This window comes from Thalassophryne amazonica, chromosome 7, assembly GCF_902500255.1.
Source record: "Thalassophryne amazonica chromosome 7, fThaAma1.1, whole genome shotgun sequence".
Classification (NCBI taxonomy): Eukaryota; Metazoa; Chordata; class Actinopteri; order Batrachoidiformes; family Batrachoididae; genus Thalassophryne; species Thalassophryne amazonica.
Window position 1 is genome coordinate 6,472,489 of NC_047109.1, and position 16,678 is coordinate 6,489,166.

Sequence of the window (16,678 nt, forward strand, 5' to 3'; positions counted from 1 at the left end):
CAAGTGTGGGGTTTGAGCTAAGAACCTTCCGCACTGAAACCAAGTGCACTAACCACTTGGCCACCACACCTGTTAGCTCATAAGTGCAAATTGGTAATTTTCTATCATTTATTTGTGTGACTCTTCACATAAAACCTCATAATGATGAGTGTTCAGTAATGAACTTAAAACAACTCAGAAAGGAGCAGTGCTGTGTATCCAAACTGCTCTCTCTCTCTCTCTCTCTCTCTCTCTCTCTCTCTCTCTCTCTCTCTCTCTCTCTCTCTCTCTCCTAAGTGGCCTGACTCAGCCCTCTGGTCTGGCCCTCCTCTGGACTAAAACTGGAGCCAAAGTGTCTCCTGAAGTCTGCGTGTGAGCACAGAGTTGTCCTTGTCCTTTGTATGATGTCTCCTCTGGTGGCCCGCCTGCTGCTGCTGCTCTGTGTGATTTTACCTCTTTACGGTGTAGAAAAGGTGAAAAATAGAGGCTACAGAAAGGAGCCTGACCTTGACAAGGTAAGAGAGAAAGTTATTAGAGGATTCATTTACTTTTTTTAAAAAGCAGTTATGCAGTCAGCATGTTCTTAAATCATATTTACTATATGAAGCAGTTTTAATGTTTTTTTGCCTCACTGCAGTGATTTAGAAGCTGCAATTTCCAAAAGATAAAGTAAAATGTTAAATGGAAGCAGGGGTTTTTTTGTTGTTGTTTTTTCCCCCTTCTTTTTAATAACCTCTATCCACACTCAGTGCAGTCCAATGAAAGCCTGCGCAGCACATGAGAAATATGATTTCAAAGCTTTTCTACTGATTTTCGATTATTCCAGGTTTGGCTGTTGTCCAACATACAGATTGAGCAGAAAAAAAAAATCAAGCAAGAAGCTGCAGGACTGCCTGCTTTTTTCCTGTCTGGCCTCTTTGGAAGTGGTTACAATACAGCAGCAGGGTATTAAAATTTGTGTTGTGAAGCTGGTATGATGATGTTAAAATGTTAAACAGCTTTTACAAGTGGCCAAACTTAATGAGGGACCAGGAGTCTTCAGAGGACGACATTTTGTAGGGGAGAACAGGGTTGGTTGTCACACAGCTAATGTGTTGCTACATAGAATGTGCTATTAAAACAGTCACCAATAGGGTGATTTTCTCTTGATATCATAAAGAAATGACAACAACAACAATAATAATAATAATCTCTCTTGAAGTTAAATAGTTTCATCATGTTGTAGACACTGAGTCAGAAACAATAAACAGAGACAAGTTCTACATTCAAACACACAGAGCATGTGCATTAATCACAGATAAGTAAAACACTGAAGCATCACTTTCAGGCACCATCTTTCAGGCAGCATCTTAAGCCGGCATCATGATGACCCACATGGAAGCAACCCACTGCCAAGACGATGTAGCTCAATGCCACAACAGCGCGAGGGACGCAAAGGACGAAGCGAATCCGACGCCAAAAATGAAACGTTTAATTTTTTCTGCGTCAAGAGGACAGGACGCAGAAAGGAAGTGGTTTGCATTGCCCTGACTTGCATTTAGCATGTGACTTTGAGCATCATGATCCACAACGTCCATTAATGTGGTCGAACCGCCGTTCAGGTACTGGGAAGTGGGTCAAGGAGGCCTTGATGTGCCTGTGAACTTTGGAGCGCTGGCAGGCGCCACAAGAGGTTGCCCAGGTTCTGGTGTCCTTTTTGAGCCTGTGCCAGACGAACGTTGCTGCCACCAGCCATTGTAATGTTTTCACTCCAGGGTGGGAAAGGCCATGCACAGTGTTGAAGACACGCTGCTTCCATGTGGTGGGGACGACTGGCCGTGGCTGCCCTGTGGAGACGTCACAGAGCAGTTTGACACTGCCCTCACCGAAGGTGATGTCTGTAAGCTGTAATCTGGTGGGCAGTGATCTGAGTGCTTGCACCTCCTCATTGGTGGTTTGATCTGCAGCCATGTGGTTGTAGTCCAGGTCGAGGTGGATGGTGGCCGTCAAGGCTCAGGAGAGGCAGTCTGCAACAGAGTTTGTCTTGCCGGCAATGTGCTGGATGTCCATAGTAAACTCTGAGATGTAGGCAAGCTTGTTGCTGGCAGGCAGACCAGGGTTCTGAGACTTTGGCCATGGTGAATGTCAGCGGCTTGTGGTAGATGAAAGCTGTAAATCGCTACCCCTCAAGTAGCGTGCAGAGGTGTCAGTGTCAAATGGTGAGGTGCAGGGCAAGCAGCTCCCGGTCAAAGGTGCTGTATTTGCGCTCGTTGGGGCTGCCACGCTCAGTTTACCCACTGTTCATGTACTGTGCCAACTGCGTAGTCTACAGCATCCGTGGTAATGGATATGAGGGCGTCAGGTGATGGGTGTGCCAGCATTGTCGCAGAAGCCAAGGTTGTTTTGGCATTGGAGAACGCCGTATCTTTCTCTGCTGACCAGTCCACCATATGTTTCAGAGCTTTCCCCTTAAGAGCCTCGTACAAGGGCACATGACTGCAGCAGCTTTGGGGGATGAAACAGCGACAAAAGTTTACCATTCCCAAGAACTCTTGCAGGGCTTGCACAGTGGGTGGTCGTGGGATTTCCAGCACCGGCTTCACCTTAAACAGGAGGGTCACAATACCATCGTTTGTGACTCTGTGCCCTAGAAAGTCAATGGTGGTGAGTCCAAACTGGCACTTTGCAGAGTTGATTATCAGGCTGTGCTGGCTGAGGAGCTCCAAAAGTATCTGTAGGTGGGACAAGTGCTCTAATTGGGAGGAGCTGTCCACCAGGATGTCTCCAGGTAGACAAACAGGAATAGCAGGTTACGTAGCACAGAGTCCATGAGGCGCTGGAACAACTTTTTAAGTCCGAAAGGCATCCTCAGGAACTCAAACAGTCTGAATGGCATGATCACCACCATTTTGGGGATGTCTTGTGGGTGGACCAGCACCTGGTGGTATCCATGAATGAGGTCTACCTTGGAGAAGATGGTTGTGCCCTCCAGGTGTGCAGAAAAGTCTTATATGTGGGGCACAGGGTAGCGGTCTGGCGCTGTTACGTCGTTGAGTTGGCGGTAGTCACTGCATGGGCGCCATCTGCCGCCAGGTTTGGCACCATGTGGAGGCGTGGCACCCATGGGCTGTTGGAGCTAGCGGATGATGCCAAGGTGTTCCATGCTGTTGGACTTCGTTTTGGCAATGCTGACCTTGGCTGGGTCGAAGCGTCTTACATGGGCATACACCGGCAGGCCCGTGGCGGTGATGTAGTACTCCACTCCATGCTTGGCAGTGGGGCTGGAGAAAGTGGATTGCGTGAGAGCGGGGAATTCGCCAAGCAGGTGGTGGAAAACATCCACCTGCGACCACATGGTGGACAACCTGATGGACCCCACACTGCTGAGGGTGCAGTTGTAAGAAGAAAAGGTGGTGGCATTGATCAGACAGCATGTTTTGATGTCCACCAGCAGTCTGTGTGCACAGAAAAAGTCCGCACCCAGGCAGGGAACGGTGACCATGGCCGTGATGATGTCCCAGTTAAAAGTCTGTCCTCCAGAACACAAGTTTATGTGCTGGGTGCCGTATGTGTGTATGGAAGTGCCATTTGGCAGCTGTGAGGGGTGGGCCCACTCCATCCGCCAAGACATTGAGGTTGGATGCTGGCAGGATGCTCTGTTGTGTTCTGGTGTCACACAGGAACTGTCGACCTGAGATGTCTTCCTGGATAAACAGCAGCCTGTTGGTGTGGCCAACGCTCATGGCTAATAAAGAGTGCCAGCCCTGCTGTTTCCCTTATGCTGATGGGTGCATGGTGAGTGGCAGCATTTGGCTTTGGCTCCAAACATGATGTGGTAGAAACAGAAGCCAGTTTGTCAGCGCTGCTGTGGAGGGAGAGACACAGCTACCATGAGTGTTGCTTCCTCCAGGGGTGGTGCTGGTGCATGATGTGGAGCCACTGCAGCTGCGTGTGCTGGGGCGAGTGCAGCTGCTGTCATGCCGTGGTGCTGGCCAGCTAGGAAGAATCTGTCAGCCTCCTCCGCCAGCCACGGCAGTTCATGATCGTGGTGTTAGCCAGCGCTGTGCACACCTGAGGAGAAAGTTGGTGCAGGAATAGGTGAGTGAACAAAAAGTCTGGCCGGTGTCCTCCCAGGAGCTGCAGCATTCTGTCCATTAGCTCTGAGGGCTTGCTGTCTCCCAGCTGTCAGAGCTATGTGTGTATTTACTTAAGTATATACATTCATATTTTACGCCCGTCAGTTTAAGTTAATAAATTCCATAATTTGTGTAGAAATGTTCATACACACGGTTTAAGCTAAATCTGTGTGTCCATGTTGAAGTCTTACATTGAATCAATTAAGAAAATACATTGGGTTTGAAAATTGGATTAAACCTCTGGAGTTCTTTGACACAAAGACGCATCAAAGACACATGACCGAATTAAGCAGATGTACCATCCAATACACCAATCATGATTATTAATTTATGTCATGCTTTTTCCTGAATATTATGGCCATTTTTGGTACAGTACGGTTTTTACAGAAACACATAGCAAACGGGACTTTCACGTCCTTGTTCTCTTCTTTCTCACCGCAGCAGTTGCAGGGAAAAAAATACAACTTCCCCTTTATCATTGGTGGAAAAATGCATGACCTAAACCAGTCAAAAATTACCATCAACCCATGTGTTTGGTTACTGAGGAGATCCTGGCCAAAAAGCCACCAAAAGCAGAATGAAGTGCCAACACTGCTTCCAGGTGGACAACAGGATGAGTGACAGTCCTCTTGTTGTTCACCTGGTCAGTCCTGTGTCCCCTCTGTGTTGTGTTGGACAAGAATTGTTTATTAAGTGTCACAAATAATTTGTGTGGCATCTTATTGTTTTGTAAATAGTTGCACAAAAAACTGTTTGAAGCATTTCCTGCTTTTTAATGTAAACAGTTGTATATAAGTTTGTTGTTTGCAACATTTTACATATGTTTTTGAAATTTACAATATATATTTGCATTCTAAGTTATAAAAAATGGTTTGTTATACATTTTCATGGTTTTCACATTTGAAGATCCATGGATCTCTGCGGTAGGTCTTTTGTGATACCCGGCTGTAAATGTGGCAGTTTTTGGCTATCCAGAGCTCGGATGTCCATGTCATTGCTGTAGGACATTTCTGCCGCTGAAACTACAGATTATGCTTAAATTTGATCAATCTTTTGAAAGAATTAGATGATAGACATGCCTGTGTATAACTGTTGGGCAACTGACTGCAAATCAGACACAAGGAACCAAAAAACAATTGCCAAGAAAACAGGCCTCCCGAAACACAGATCAAGCCGTTACATTTCACCCATTTTCACACAAAACCCATCAAGCTAAATAAAGATATCAGTGGGTGAAGATGTGTTATAAGGATGACAAAAAGAGCTAACTTAAGTACAAATGACTTGCCATCGTGGACACCAGTTCTACATCATTGCTATTCTGTTCGTGATTGTTGTCTTCTCTCGTCTGTTTCTCGGCCATGGTGTTACTTAGGCTACCTGAACATAGATTCCAAATGGTGTTGTGGTTTGTTGTGCCTGGCCAGGCTTGTTGCTAGGTTGGTGGTGCATGTGCAAAAGCGACCTTCCGCAGCACCCCCTAGTTACTAGAGGGTGCTGCGGAAAGTTGCTTTTACTAGGGCTAAGATACTAGGGCCTACTATCTTCAAACGTTGCCATTCTTGACCCCAGAGGGTTAGCGTAGAAATCCTAACAGTGGCTCAAGATAGATATTCCCATAGATATCCAATATAATATTCAACTTATTGCAATAAATGTTAAAATCAACAAGGAACACACCTGCCGCTTTATGTAAATAAATACATAAATAAATACACATCCCACAGATTTCTGACAAAAAAATTTAAAAAAGATCAAAAAACGCATGAAGAACCTGCCCACATTTTGATGTTATATCAATATCATATTCTGACATTGTTATATTACCGGGAGTCTAACATTGGAGAAAGTGATTGACGTCAAAATGTAATATAACTAAAAGCAACGTTGATACAACGTCTGTGCTGCTGTATCTCATTCATTATCTGTTAATGAACATGAGCTCAATTGGTGAATTTCTCCATGAGATCTTTTGAGTTTTCAACATTATGCATGGATTTTGAAATATTAGTAACTGATTTAAAAAAGAAAAATCTGAATGAGAAAAATTAATGTGACAAACAACCCCACTGTCCCCAATTACAAACACAGGGTTGTTGTGCTGCACAGGAGGAGAGAAAGAGCAAAGTGGAAACACATTCTCTCAGTAATCTCTTTGGACCCAAATGAAAGTAAAACTGTTTATTTTCAGAGGCTTCTGGCGGTCCACATTCTTCACTTTTGGAGTCAACCAGTTGTGCTTTGTGAGCCTTTCACAGTAATATACGACATGTGAGTTGCAGATTGCCTCACAATAAAAGGTGTAATTGAAAGCATGTAATGTTACTGTTTTTATCCAGTGCAGTGGAAATGATGCAGAAAAGCCCAACTGCACTCGAGAAGGAAGAAGATCTGCTTATTTGCACAAAATGGTAATCCCAGCATACATGTTCCATCCTCTGTGAAGCCGAGAATCTTCTCAGTCAGTCCGGATTCTAAGAGCTAAGTGTTGCAGTGCATGCTTCAGCACAAAGTACGTGAGGCGACTGCAGCAGCCGTTCTGCTTCAGCTCCAGTAACGGGCTGTGTGTTACTAATCACCCAGACTGGGAGTTAATAGAGAAGTCAGAGGTTCCATCCATTACTCTGCTCTGAAACTAGATGAATAAAACAGTGACGTTTCCTCAACGTTTGCACATTTCCACCCAGTGAAAATCAGATGCATGATGCCATAAAAATAGCCACAGTGTTTGCATCATTTTGCTATGTATTAGTGAGTTCCTTAAGGTTCAGCTGTAAAATCCTTCAGTCTGGACATTTTCCTTCTCCCCGTCTCCCTCAGAGATGATGTCATGCATCACTGATCCAGCAGAACCCATTTCCAGGTTGCAGCAGCTTTTCCAACTTAATGTCTTCAGCAGAATGTCTGCTTCTCACTGAACCTTTTGTCTGTCACATTAGGCTCTTTTTCACCTTCAAATAGTCTGAAATGTGTTTTTGTAAATAATTAGATGTTAAAACTGAAAGATATTTCAAATAATTTGTACAGTTTGACAGCAACATGCCTTAAAAGACACAAATGCAGTTACAGTAGTGTTCAGAATAATAGTAGTGCTATGTGACTAAAAAGATTAATCCAGGTTTTCAGTATATTTCTTATTGTTACATGGGAAACAAGGTACCAGTAGATTCAGTAGATCCTCACAAATCCAACAAGATCAAGCATTCATGATATGCACACTCTTAAGGCTATGAAATTGGGCTATTAGTAAAAACAAAAAAAAAAAAGTAGAAAAGGGGGTGTTCACAATAATAGTAGTGTGGCATTCAGTCAGTGAGTTTGTCAGTTTTGTGGAACAAACAGGTGTGAATCAGGTGTCCCCTGTGTAAGGATGAAGCCAGCACCTGTTGAACATGCTTTTCTCTTTAAAAGCCTGAGGAAAATGGGACGTTCAAGACATTGTTCAGAAGAACAGCGTAGTTTGATTAAAAAGTTGATTGGAGAGGGGAAAACGTATACGCAGGTGCAAAAAAGTATAGGCTGTTCATCTCCAATGATCTCCAATGCTTTATAAAAATGGACAAAAAACCAGAGACGCGTGGAAGAAAATGAAAAACAACCATCAAAATGGATAGAAGAATAACCAGAATGGCAAAGGCTCACCCGTTGATCAGCTCCAGGATGATCAAAGACAGTCTGGAGTTACCTGTAAGTGCTGTGACAGTTAGAAGACGCCTGTGTGAAGCTAATTTATTTGCAAGAATCCCCCGCAAAGTCCCTCTGTTAAATAAAAGACATGTGCAGAAGAGGTTACAATTTGCCAAAGGACACATCAACTGGCCTAAAGAGAAATGGAGGAATATTTTGTGGACTGATGAGAGTAAAATTGTTCTTTTTGGGTCCAAGGGCCACAGACAGTTTTTGAGACTTAGACTTAGACGACTTTATTCATCCCACCAGGGGCAATTGGTTTCAGCAGCTTGTGTACTGACACACAAAACACAGTAACCACCCAATACAAAAAAAAAAATATATATATATATATATATATATATATATATATATATATATATATATATATATATATATATATATATATATATATATATATATATACATATATATATATAAACCCTACAAAGAGTTTAAGAGACGAATAGCAGAGGGAATAAAAGATTTTAACAACTGGTTCGTCTTGCAGATGAAACAGGGGAAATTCACCTGCCAGCACGTGACCAGGAGAAGACAAAATACAATTTGCTTTCCTCAAAATTTGCTGGTCACAAAAACTGGTTAGATCCCTAAATTTCACTCCAGTGATCTTTGAACATGTTTTTATAATACTGTACAAGCTGTTTTTATCTTTCAGTGCGAGGCTGGGAAAACAGCAGATGAAAGAGAAACACAGGAGACTTACAATAAAAGACTGATAAAAACGACACATAATAACAGGGCTGACAGAGAAAGAATTCAGTTTGCGGAGGAGATAGACTCTCTGTTGCCCTCGCTTCACAATATCTGCAGTATTCACATCAAATTTCAGCTTCTCGTCAAAAAAGGTGCCAAGGTATGTATATGCAGGAACTCTTTCCACAGCTTTGCCATGAATGATGCTGTCTGTAGCTAAACTTTTATTACGTCTAAAATCAATTATGAGCTCCTTCGTTTTAGACACATTTAGGTCTAAATAGTTTATGTCACACCATGAAACAAAATCATCGAGGGCCTCCCCGTGTCCTGATTCAGCTCCCTGAAGAAGGGAGACGACCTGCAAACTCTGAATTCAAGCCACAGTTCACAGTGAAGACAGTGAAGCATGGTGGTGCAAGCATCATGATATGGGCATGTTTCTCCTACTATGGTGTTGGGCCTATATATCACATACCAGGTATCATGGATCAGTTTGGATATGTCAAAATACTTGAAGAGGTCATGTTGCCTTATGGTGAAGAGGACATGCCCTTGAAATGGGTGTTTCAACAAGACAATGACCCCAAGCACACTAGTAAAGGAGCAAAATCTTGGTTCCAAACCAACAAAATTAATGCCTCATGAAAAACTGTGGTTATACAACTAAATACTAGTTTAGTGATTCACAGGATTGCTAAAAAAGCAGTTTGAACATAATAGTTTTGAGTTTGTAGCATCAACAGCAGATGCTACTATTATTGTGAACACCCCTTTTCTACTTTTTTTACTAATAGCCCAATTCCATAGCCTTAAGAGTGTGCATATCATGAATGATTGGTCTTGTTGGATTTGTGAGAATCTACTGAATCTACTGGTACCTTGTTTCCCATGTAACAATAACAAATATACTCAAAACCTGGATTAATCTTTTTAGTCACATAGCACTACTATTATTCTGAACACTACTGTATATGTCATCCAACCACAATAAAATTCTCAAAATAATAAAATGTTTGATATGCATTTTCTGCCAAGGAGGCCTGCTTCCTTCTTGGATCTTCATTGTGTTTCTCTCTGCATGTGGTGACACTTTTGGCACAAGCACACATACATATTTGAGTCAGCTTGAGTAAGATGTGGTGTGGGTTTAAACATAGCACGAGCTTCAGCAGGATGATGAATCACGGTGAGACACCGAACAGACACCTCCTAATTTAGGCTGTCATTGAGCCTCCAGTTCCTCATTAATGCATAACCTGCTTCCTGGGCTGCCGCTGGTCCTGCTGCTTTGGCTTGGTTTGGGTCACAACTGTTTGTTCATGCTCACAAATGTGTATGAGATCTGCAGCAGCCTGTTTGTACGGCTCGTGATGGTTGAATAAAATGTTTCCATCCAGGACCCAAGGTGGTTCCGTGGTGTCATGGATGCAGTGAAGCACTGCACCAACGCATGCTCTCAGACTTGACTTGACCAGGGGCCTCATGTACAAAGCATGCGTTCGAACAAAAACGTGGCATACGTCCGTCTCCATACTAATATTCAGATGCATCAAAAGTGAAATGACCGTGGAGCTATGTGTTGTGTCACGCAAAAATCCTGGCATGTTTCTACAGCTATTGTTCCACTGCCGACATGTAGAGGTGATGCCAGAACAGTTAATAGTGTGAAAACAAGATGTTATCAGAGTGATGTGCACACCAGAGACACACACACACACACACACACACACACACACACACACACACACACACACACACACACACACACACACACACACACACACACACACACACACACACACACCTTCAACTGCTTACTCCAATTAAGGGTTGCAGGGGCTGGAGTCTGTCCCAGCAGTCATAGAGCACAAGGAGGGGTACACCCTGGACAGGATGCCAGTCTATCACAGGGTCACATAACACATTCATACCCACACATACACCTACGGGCAATTTAAAGTATCCAATTCACCTAACCTGCACTTAAGAACAATTTACACACCCACATGTTTTCAGTTATATAGGTGGATATAAAAGCATGTGAAAAGTGATGAAGAAAATCGTATTATCAATAGCTGGGTTAGCGCTGTTAAAAGACCTTGCAAATGGCAAGGATTTACTTGCAAATGACTATAATTGGCTCATAAGCCAATTTCGATTACCAAGGCCACTGTTACTGGAGTTGTGCACAGAACTACCGTCGGCCCAGAGCCAAATATGGCGACAGGTGTGGTCTGTGCCCACACATGAGCTGACCATCCTGGGCTTCCTAGCAATAGAGTCATTCCAGTGGAAGAAGGAGTGTGCCAGTCAACCTTGAGATGAGCCATGCCAGCTGTGTGGAACGTAATCATCCGAATGTCATCCAGTGTACGTCACCTTCCAACATTAAAGCTCAATTTGCAGTGAGACCTAGTTTCCCCAAATGTAATCGGAGCTACAGGCTGCAAATTTTGCTATAAAGGCACCACACATGATGAATGTGTTTTTGTTAATAAGGAACATTTTCATTCCATCAATGTACAACTCATATGTGATGCATTGGGTTGGGTTGGTAGCAGGCAGACTGTCACAGTGTGCGATGGGCAGCTGCTTAGTGAGTAAATAGTTTATTTGGTCAATTTTTGTGAATGAAAACCAGTGTGGGCACATTTGGGCATGTGCACATTCATTCACATTATTATTAATGTCTTTTCCTTTACTTGATGGTGAAAGTATAGTTGCAGAGCTTCTTAACAGGACCCCTGATTGTCTCCCTGTGTTCAGTACTTGTCAATAAATGCATGTGTAAAGTTGTGGATATCGCACACTGTCAGCTGCAGAGCACCTCACTTTTTTAACTTCAGGGTGTGTGTGCTGCTCTGAGCCAACAGCATTTACAGCCTCACACACACACACACACACACACACACACACACACACACACACACACACACACACACACACACACACACACACACACACACACACACACACACACACACACACACACTAAATTTTGTCCAGTTTCATGTTCATTCTGTTTGACAGGGTACCAAATAAACTATACCTGTGTGTCTCTACATCATATACAGTCATCTGTAACTCACATTCAATATAAATTCTTTTCTGTGTTCATGTTGACTAATCTGACAGAGAGGGAATCCCAGCTCCCAGGGCCTAATTACATTAATTTGCATACTTAAATAAGGGAGTGGCCAGGAAGGAGTTTGGTGCATGCGCATGTGTGCTCAATTCCACATTCAGTGGGATGTACAAACGGAACATGTGTGGATCCATGCCTACACACACTTTGATACATCTGGATATTATGGTGGTTATACCAATTTCTGGGTTTTGGCATACACCATGTTTCAGTAGGAAATCCATGCAAGTCTTTGTACATGAGGCCCCTGGTGCATGCAACCAAAGCCGGGCCTGAATAAGCCAAATAAAATCTCTTTCAGATGATAGTAGACTGTGCTGATTGATCTTCTTGCACTTCCACCTATTCTGCTCTGGTTTCCAGTATGGCAGCTGCATGCAGGGACCAGCAGGCACCCCTGGTAGAGACGGCAGCCCCGGTGCCAATGGCATCCCAGGGACGCCAGGTATCCCCGGCCGTGATGGGATCAAAGGCGAGAAAGGTGAATGCGTGAGTGAGATCTTTGAGGAACCTTGGAAGCCAAACTACAAGCAGTGTGCCTGGAACTCTCTGAATTATGGGATCGACCTTGGAAAAGTAGCTGTAAGTATTTTGGTACAAGATGAAAAAAAAAATCTGCATTTTTGGTTCATCAGCAAAATGATTACGTTTGATGGAAAAAATGGATCTTCTCACAAGTTCTTTACTCTTGCTCACACTTTGATGACTTCACAATCAACGCGGAAAAGGTTCGGACACCGTTTTACGTTTTTTTGTGACATCAAACTTAATGAAATAATTTGAGCTTTTTCATGTAAAAATGTATAAAATGAGTAATATCTGTGTGCACAGTGGTGTCAAAAGTACACACATTTGTTACTTAAGTAGAAGTTTAGATACTGCAGTTTAAAAACACTCTGGTAAAAGTTGAAGTATCAACTTGACCTCTTTACTCAAGTAAAAGTGAAAAAGTATGTGCTCCAAAACCTACTTAAAGTATAAAAGTATAAAGTAACCTTAAAAAAAAAAAAAGGTAGATGCCACTATATGAATTGAAAGCTTAATTTAAAAACTGATTTGTTCTACATGTGGCCCAAGACCCAAAACCCAAAATTACCCCCCAACACCACCTGCACGAAAATGTTTCGATTCTAGAAGCTCTGAAATGCAATCTGGGACTATTCCAGACAATAAACTGCAGTGAGTGCAGCATCCATTTAGTGAGAAAAAAAAAAACTTTCCTTATTCAGATTCATTCCAGTAGTATTCTGCTCTTACTAGGATGCAGCAGTTTTCTAGTTTGGCAGAAAGTTCTGGAGTAAATCACTGAAGAAATTAACACATTGACAATACGAAACAAACTGTCATTAAACTTAAATAAAACAGGGATGAAATGGAGGTGTAAGAGTCACTAGGTGTTCACAGGAAACATTTATTTCTGTATGTATGTATGTATGTATGTATGTTCATTGTTAGTTGCTTTTATATTTTATTTTCTGTTGTGTTTCTATTCAGGTTCTTTTTGTCTCTTTCTCTGAAATTGTATATAATAATTATCATTAGATTATTAATATATAAACAAAAATAAATTTAAGAAATATTACAATTTGAAAACAAATGCACCCGAACGTGAAGACAGCTGGAACTGCTTCATGCTAACTTTTAACATTGAAAATGCCATAGACATGCAAACGTGTTAGCGTCGCTCCCGTTTTTAAGTTATAAAATACATCTATCAACTGTTTCAGAAGACCATAACAGGTCGGTTTAACATAGAAAAGGTAAATAATACTCACAGACGTATGCTCTTTAGGGTTTTAGCGGGGGAAAATTAAGCAAAAGAAAGAAAGAATAAACGAAACAATAGGTCTAATCTGTGAACCACTGCTTCGATTGGTTCAAAATCCATTCCTTTATCTTCATTGATCCATGTTTCTGATATAGCAATTATGTTAAATATTTTTTTTAAATTGACTTAAATATTCTTTAATGTTGTTAAAGTTTGCATACAGACTTCTGCTGTTGAAATGGATTACTGATAATTTGTTATCCGTTCTAATGATCCGATTAAACTGTTCATCTGTATAATAGCAACAACTGTCATTAATATTTGAGAAGAAATTATTGTCTGGGTCTATATCGTGCTCCAAGTCCAGTACATTGTGGTCTGTGTATTTAAATGTTCTCAGTTCTAGTTTTCCATGATCAGCAATCCTGTGAGTTATATCCTTCTTGTCTCCAGATGTAGATGATGTAGTAGATGAAAAGGTTCCTCTGGTCTGTGTCATGGTGTTGTGATGTGTTTGTGTCCTCATACCTTATTGGTCGTATTTGTCCAGATCCTCGATGTTCCTGATTACCATAACCTTCGCTTGTTCTGGTGTTCCGTTCAGTTTGATGAATGTTTTGCAGTTGGATGTCCATGTCTGTTGAATTTTTCCCTGCTTTTTTAAGAAACGAGCTTTCCTGACGATGTCTGCGTTTCTTTTGGTCAGATGTTCATTGATGAATACGTTTGTTCCTTTGAGTTTCCGTCCCTGTTTTAACAATGCCATTTTATGTTTTCTGTTGACAAACCTCATTATAACTGCTCGCTTGTCTCCATCCTCTCTCCTGGGCAGGGGGTGGTGTTGGGTATTTTCTCCTCCAATTCTCAGGGTGAAGTGCAAAACAGCACAACACCGTTCTCATGAGAAAGCAGACAAATGTACAAATGTTTAACAGTGATAACATATATACAAAATCTTTAACATTCCCCTCCTGTTTATCGCCTGTTAAACATACAGTAGGCATCACTCAGCTTAGCACTTCTTTTTGAGATTTTCACTAAGAGGTTCATCATGGTATGTTCTCTCTATAGGCTTACACCCCAGAGATGATGTCATCATTGTCACCATCATCGGTGTCTGGGTCATCATACTTCCATTGGTCTGGGTACAGGTCAGGAGAGCCATCGTCCTCCTCGTCGTCGTCTGTCCCCAGAAGTGGATATGATGCCGGACCCCCTCCTGGTCCTGGACTTATTGCTGTGGTTATCATTCTATTTACAAGGCCTCGGAGACATGGAATACAACAACATCCACACAATGTTAGAATTGCAGCAAATACTGCTATAGACACTAATAGTGAAGAAATCAAAGACCTCCATTTTCCCATCCCTTCCAGCCACCAATCCCAGCCTTCGGTGTTCACTCCACTGTGCTCTTTCATCTTCCTGTTCAACGTCCTCAGCCCGTCAATGGCTTGAGTGAGACTGCCGTCTGCAGCCGTGTTGTTGGGAATGAATGTGCAGCATTGTTCTCCGAACATGGCACAAACACCTCCTTTCTCCGCCAACAACATATCCAGAGCAATACGATTCTGGAAGGCCATAAGGGACGTGGCTTCTAACTGTGAATGGACAGCCTTAAATCCTTCCTCAGTCCAATTTCCTAATTTCTGTACATTGTAGTGGATGTAGTTTATTCTGTCCATGTTTTTATTAATTGAACACCACCAACAGATGGAAGATTCGAATCCAGCTGCTATTTGATCAACCAGTTTATACTCGTCAGGCACTCCCCTGGGGACTCCTATTGCGTCAATATATGTTGGATTTCCTACTCCTTTCCACTCTCTTTTTACTCTATGTCTGGCTATGCCTTTCTGCCAATCTTCAGGAATAAGAGAGGCTGCATATGTCGTAACGTCTTCAGGGGTCATGGGTATGGCTTCAACTGGTAACAATAATGATATTAATGCACAATAACCTGACACATTTCGTGGCAGTCTGTCAAAGATTCTGTTATCCCCACACCACCACCATACGTCACTCCTCCCGACAGGTTTGAATGTGGGAGTACTATGGACCACATTCTTACACCAGGCGGTGTGGTTTAAGCTACCCAAAGTCTTACTTGTCCCTGTCAAGTGTACACATGTATGGTTAGCATGCCCAACTTTGCTTGAGAATAAAGGTTTAATCTTAGTCAATTTGGTCACTGGATAGATCTTGTCCCACTTAGAACAATTGTTGTTTGCCGCAATGTATGTCTGTGTCATAGCAGTCAGTAGACAGTCTTTGGGTAATGCTGCCGGTATTACCTGTAATATAGGTCTGGGTCCCATACATACAACACAGTCCTTCTTTGCTGCTAGTCCTGCTTGTTCTGCCATTAAAAGCCAATTGTTATTTTGTCCACTAATTCCTGTAGTTACTAGGAACCAGTCATCTGCCTTCATGTCTTTTGTGCCTTGTACAGACATCCCCTTTGCTTGTATGGGCACCCCCTTTGACGTACTTAATTCGGTCAATATTGGTTGCTGTACTCTATCTGTTTCACAGAGGAAAAAATGGAAATACGGATCTTTTCCTTGTTTGTATACCCAAAGGAGGAACAACCAACAGTCTCCCTCTATATCAGGTGGGAGTATGGTTCCTTTTTCTGTGGTATTCACCACTATAGACAGCTTATCATCTGTTTGATACATTTTGAGAATTTGACTCTGGTACTTAGCCCACTCGGTTTGTGCCCATCTTGGTGTCCATCTACTCCATTCATCGGCTACCAACGTTTCCCATCTCCTATCTTGTTGATCGTTGGTCATATACCATGAGAAACTATTTCCGTAATTAGTCCCTCTGTCACCATCCGGCATTCCATGGGTAAGAGCACTATATGGTACAGAGATGATCACAGAAGTATTTCTAGGAATGCAGGCTTGTACACCAAATCGGTACGCATTATTCCCATCACAGCTATGTACTGTGGCATTTATTATCGGACTGGGGTCTTCGTTACTTCTTTTTGGTCTCTGCAATCTGCGGATGTGATCCTTACTATCATGTCCCGTGCTCATGGCTTTTAATAATAATCCCAATCCAATGTTTCTGTATCCAAGCTTTTATATCCTTATTGGAATGTTGGATCAGAGCGTTTTTCAATTGTTGTTCATACACAGGTGTTCCTGGCAATATGCCACTATGGACCCTAAATACATTCTCAAATCTGCATCTAAACTCTGTCCATGGCTCTCCTTCTTTCTGAGTTGTCCTGGTAATTTCAGTATAATTTATCTTTGGTCCTAACAC

At 42.3% G+C, this 16,678-nt stretch overlaps 1 protein-coding gene across 2 annotated transcripts in view; it reads left to right on the forward strand.

Moving 5' to 3' along the window:
• The first annotated feature begins 278 nt into the window (after positions 1-278).
• Positions 279-16,678, forward strand: part of LOC117513586 (collagen triple helix repeat-containing protein 1-like) — a 28,550-nt gene continuing 12,150 nt past the window's right edge. Inside the window, exons 1-3 of one of the 2 annotated variants that reach the window (XM_034173756.1) lie at positions 279-494; positions 6,434-6,505; positions 11,992-12,210. In XM_034173756.1, the coding sequence (XP_034029647.1) occupies positions 381-494; positions 6,434-6,505; positions 11,992-12,210 (405 nt within the window). In that variant the 5' untranslated portion in view covers positions 279-380. The remainder of the gene's footprint in view (positions 495-6,433; positions 6,506-11,991; positions 12,211-16,678) is intronic. The other variant, XM_034173758.1, reaches the window with a different exon arrangement.